This window comes from Nicotiana tabacum, chromosome 19 (genome assembly GCF_000715075.1).
Source record: "Nicotiana tabacum cultivar K326 chromosome 19, ASM71507v2, whole genome shotgun sequence".
Classification (NCBI taxonomy): Eukaryota; Viridiplantae; Streptophyta; class Magnoliopsida; order Solanales; family Solanaceae; genus Nicotiana; species Nicotiana tabacum.
Genome location: NC_134098.1, coordinates 74,919,579 through 74,924,581, shown reverse-complemented (window position 1 = coordinate 74,924,581; position 5,003 = coordinate 74,919,579). Strand labels below are relative to the sequence as shown.

Here is a 5,003-nt window from a genome sequence, read left to right as displayed (position 1 = left end):
GGACTTCATGCCCAGATCCTAAAATAATGTCTAACTGTGAAATAATGAATCAAGAACCAGAATATGATGAAGATGAGTCTTTTAGGGAAATAAATCAAGAATTGGAACAATTTGAGAATAAGCCTAATCCAAACTTAAATGAAACTAAGCCAGTTAATTTGGGCAGTCCAGAAGAGGTCCGGGAAACCATGATAAGCATTCACGCAGATGAAAGAACTAGAGATGCATTGATCCAACTTTTGTTTGAATTCAAAGATGTGTTTGCATGGTCTTATGATGATATGCTAGGGTTGAGTGTTGATTTCGTGGTACATAAATTGCCAACTTATCCCGGTTACCCACCAGTCCAACAGAAGCAAAGAAAGTTTAAAACAAACATCAGTGATAAGATTAAAGAAGAAGTCACTAAACAATTGAAAGCTGGTATGATCTGGGTGGTTCGATACACCACATGGTTGGCTAATGTGGTCCCAGTGCCAAAGAAGGACGGAAAAACCCGAGTGTGCGTTGATTATCGGGATTTGAACAAGGCAAGCCCCAATGACAACTTTCCATTGACAAACATCCACATTCTTGTTGACAACTATGCCAAACATGAGATACAGTCTTTAGTGGATTTTTATGCTGGGTACCATCAGGTTCTGATGGATGAAGAAAACACAGAAAAGACGGTTTTCACCATACCTTGGGGCACTTACTATTACAGAGTCATGCCATTTGGTCTGAAAAATACCGGGGCAACCTACATGAGAGCCATGACTGCCATTTTCCACAACATGATGCACCATGAAATTGAGGTGTATATGGATGATGTGATCATTAAGTCCAGAACGCAAGAAGACCGTGCGCGGGATTGAGGAAGTTCTTTGAGCGTCTGCGTAGGTATGACTTGAAATTGAATCCAGCTAAATGTGCATTCGGAGTTCCATCTGGGAAACTTCTGGGGTTTATAGTTAGCCGGAGGGGTATCGAGTTAGATCCAACAAAGATAAAGTCTATTTGGGTTTTGCCACCTCCGAGAACTAAGAAAGAGGTCATGAGTCTACTGGGAAGATTGAATTATATCAGCAAGTTCATTGCTCAGCTTACTACCACATGTTAGCCCATATTTAAGTTGTTGAAGAAAGATGCGGCGATCAAATGGACAGATGAATGTCAAGAGGCTTTTGATAAAATCAAAGAATATCTGTCAAATCCGCTAGTGTTGGTTCCACCTGAGCTAGGAAGACTTTTGTTCTTGTACTTGACGGTCTTGGAAAATTCCTTCGGTTGTGTCCTGGGGCAACATGATGTGACCGGGAAGAGAGAACAAGCCATATACTACTTGAGCAAGAAGTTCACTAGTTATGAAGCCAAATACACTCTGTTAGAAAAGAACTTACTGCGCCCTAACTCGGGTCGCCCAGAAGCTCAGACATTATCTTTTGGCCTACACCACATATCTCATAACCATAATGGATCCTATGAAGTACAAATTCCACAAACTTACGCCCACGGGAAGGTTAGCAAAATGGCAAATCATGCTCACTGAATTCGACATTGTCTATGTCACCCGCACGGCGATGAAAGCTCAAGACTTGGCGGATCATCTAGCTAAGAATCCGGTTGATGATGAATACCAACCCCTGAGTACTTACTTTCTGGACGAAGAAGTAAATTCAATTGAAGTAATTCCAGAGGACTCCAATGCTTGGAAAATATTCTTTGATGGAGTTGTAAATGCAAAAGGTGTCGAGATTAGTGCAATTTTGATTTCGCCCACTGGTCAGCACTATCCGGCCACAGCCCGGCTTTGTTTCTTCTGTACAAACAACATCGCTGAATATGAAGCCTGCATTATGGGCATGAATATGGCAGTTGATCTGGATGTGAAAGAATTGTTAATCATGGGAGATTTTGATTTGATCATTCGGTAAGCCCAAGGTGAATGGGAAACTCGAGACATCAAGCTTATCACATACAGGCAACATGTGGAAGATCTTAGCAAATGGTTCAAGTCCGTCGAGTTCAGGTATATTCCTCGATTCCACAATGAGTTAGTTGATACACTAGCTACTTTGGTCTCAATGTTGCCGTATCGGGGCAATGTCCATATTGACCTGCTGGAAATCCAAATTCGACAAAGGCATGGTTATTGTAATGCAATTGAAATAGAACCAGATGGTCGTCCATGGTATCATGATATTAAAAGATTTTTGAAAACAAAGGAATATCCCGAGCAGGCCAATGGAGATCAATAGAGCACTATCAGAAGGCTTGCCATCAATTTCTTTTTGAGAGGAGAAGTCTTGTACAAAAGAACTCCAGATCTGAATCTTTTGAGGTGCGTAGATGCTCGAGAAGATGAAAAGATCATGAACGAAGTTCATTCGGGAGTATGTGGGACTCATATGAATGGATATGTCCTTGCAAAGAAAATTCTCCGAGCAAGTTATTACTGGATGACCATGGAAAAGGATTGTTTCAGTTTCGTCCGGAAGTGCCATCAATGCCAGATACACGGTGACCTGATTTATACACCGCCTTCAGAGTTATATCTTATGTCGGCGCCTTGGCCATTCGTTGCTTGGGCATGGATGTTATTGGGCCAATCGAGCCGAAAGCTTCAAATGGGCACAGATTCATCCTGGTTGCCATTGATTAATTCACAAAGTGGGTCGAAGCGGTCACTTTCAAAGCTGTCATTAAGAAAGTAGTGGTGGACTTCGTGCATTCCAACATTATTTGTCGTTTTGGTATTCCTAAAACTATAATTACAGACAATACTGCAAATCTGAAATGAGGGAGGTATGCGAACAATTTAAGATTATACATCGTAACTCTACCCCTTATCAGCCCAAAGCTAATGGCGCAATTGAAACTGCAAGCAAGAACATCAAGAAGATCCTCAGGAAAATGATTCAAAGTTCTAGAGAGTGTCATGAAAAGCTGCCTTTTGCATTATTGGGATATCGAACCACCGTGCGCACCTCAATTGGGGACACGCCCTATTTATTGGTTTACGGTACTGAAGCTGTAATACCTGCAGAAGTTGAAATTCCCTCTCTTCGAATCATTGTTGAAGCCGAGATCGAGGATGATGAATGGTTCAAGACCCGGTTAGAACAATTAACCATGATTGATGAAAAGCGGATGGCCGCAGTTTGCCATGGGCAGTTGTACCAACAAAGAATGGCCCGTGCCTACAACAAGAAAGTGCGACCCAGGAAATTCGAAGTGGGGCAACTCGTTCTGAGACGTATTCTCCTGCATCATGAGGAAGCAAAAGGAAAATTTGATCTAAATTGGAAAGTTCCGTACATTATAAGAAAACTATTGCCGAAAGTAGCATTGTATTTGGGAGATATCGAAGGAAATGATCCCGAAACAGCTGTCAATGCAGATGCCGTCAAAAGGTATTATGTTTGACCCTTTTACGCAGTTTTAATTCTCTCTGATTGGGATGACGAAGGCTTTCATTCTCGCTATCCAAACACTACCAAGCCTTGCAAACCCTTTGAGTCGGCTCATTTTTCTTTGATTACCCTCTTTGGAACCTGGAAGTTATTATTAAAAAAATGAAATAAAAAATGAATGAAAAGAAAGAAAACAAAGGAAATCAAAAACAAAAGTTCTTTGAACTACGTTTGACTTGATTCCGAAAGGATACGTAGGCAGCCTCTCTCTGGGGTTCAGTCATACCAAAATAAAAATCCTAAGTTCCCCAAAAGTTGAAACTGGGGTAGATATTACAATGGTTCGGCGATGGTTTCGCCTAAAAGGTTCCAAAGTTGTAATTCAATCTAATTCCTTTTTACCCAAATCCTTTTCAAGTCCTTCCGGCCAATCAACGAGAATGTTCAAAAATTAGAGGATACAGTCACTTGGATCTGATGCCAAAATGAGAAAGTCTTATTGGTGAAAACCCTCACGGGAACCATAGGGCGATGACGAGCAGAGAAAATGAAAATGAGAATGTCTTGTTAATGAAAACCCGCAAAGGGCACTATAAGGCGATGGTGAGAAGAGAAATGAGAGAGGTCAGTTGGTGAAAATCCGCAAAGGGCGGCACTACTGATCGAAAAGAGGATCTTTACAGCCATTGATATTGACAGTCCTGGGCAAGGTTTCTCGGTTTCTAGGCAAAAGTTGTGATAAATTTCTGAGGGTCGGACGATTTACACAGATCAGGCATCCAGTCCAAAAGGCATGTCATGTTCATTGAAGTTCGCACGTACTCCAGATAATTCATTCTTTCCTTTCCCCGAAAGGGATACCTTTTGCCTAAATTCATTTGTTCATTCCATTGTTTGTTTTTCTTTGACTCCCTTTCGGTCTAACTCTGTTCTGAAACTAAGACAAAGAAGGGATGACAAGACTAATTTACAGGGTTCTCGCTTGATACGAGCTAATATGCAAAAAAGGCACCCAGCCTCGGCAGAGGCATCGAGTCGACCCGAACTGGCCATGGTGGCCGATGCTTTGAAATCGAAAACTCTCAAAAGAAGGAAATCAAATTGAAATGACTACAAGGGCGGAAATGAAGTTGAAAAGGTTGAGTCCCATGCGACTAACCGTCTTGGCAAGGTTTGAAAAACCAAGGATTCCCTAATGCTTTGAAGTTAAAAATTAAAAGAAGGAAATCAAACTGAAATGTTCACAAAGGCGAAACAAAGATTGAAAAGGTTAGGTCCTACGTGACTAACCGTCATGGCAATGTTTGTACAAGCCAAAGGTTCTCCGGGACCAGAAAGGAAATCGATCTTGAGGAAACAACCAGTTGCGGTGAAATTACCGTAAAAAGGGCCGAGATCAAGTGACCGAAACGTTCAAGGCCACAAAACCAACCACCGTTTCAAACTAACAAATTATTCTTTGTTTGAAAAACAGAAAACAGGTGCAATCCAAAAGTAACCTTGCAAGAAACAGGTGCAACCAAACAGAAATTGCGCAAAGGCTAGAAACAACTTTGCTGCAACCACTCCAAAGGGAAGTTTCCTCCAAAATTATTTCCCGCATTTACT

General features: G+C 41.4%; 1 protein-coding gene across 1 annotated transcript; it reads left to right on the top strand.

Annotated features, from left to right (window-relative positions):
- Positions 1-1,562: 1,562 nt before the first annotated feature.
- LOC142173547 (uncharacterized) lies at positions 1,563-2,240 on the top strand. The gene is made up of 3 exons (XM_075239160.1): positions 1,563-1,764; positions 1,831-1,912; positions 2,012-2,240. The coding sequence occupies exons 1-3, from the start codon at positions 1,563-1,565 to the stop codon at positions 2,238-2,240; spliced, it is 513 nt and encodes a 170-aa protein (XP_075095261.1).
- Positions 2,241-5,003: the final 2,763 nt, after the last annotated feature.

Bases quoted from the DNA above. Each gene is read 5' to 3' on its own strand.
- LOC142173547 (XM_075239160.1), top strand. From the start codon at position 1,563: ATGAAAGCTCAAGACTTGGCGGATCATCTAGCTAAGAATCCGGTTGAT. The intron at 1,765-1,830 runs GTCAGCACTATC...CTGAATATGAAG, and splicing joins AATTTTGATTTCGCCCACTG to CCTGCATTATGGGCATGAAT. The intron at 1,913-2,011 runs GTAAGCCCAAGG...CGTCGAGTTCAG, and splicing joins GATTTTGATTTGATCATTCG to GTATATTCCTCGATTCCACA.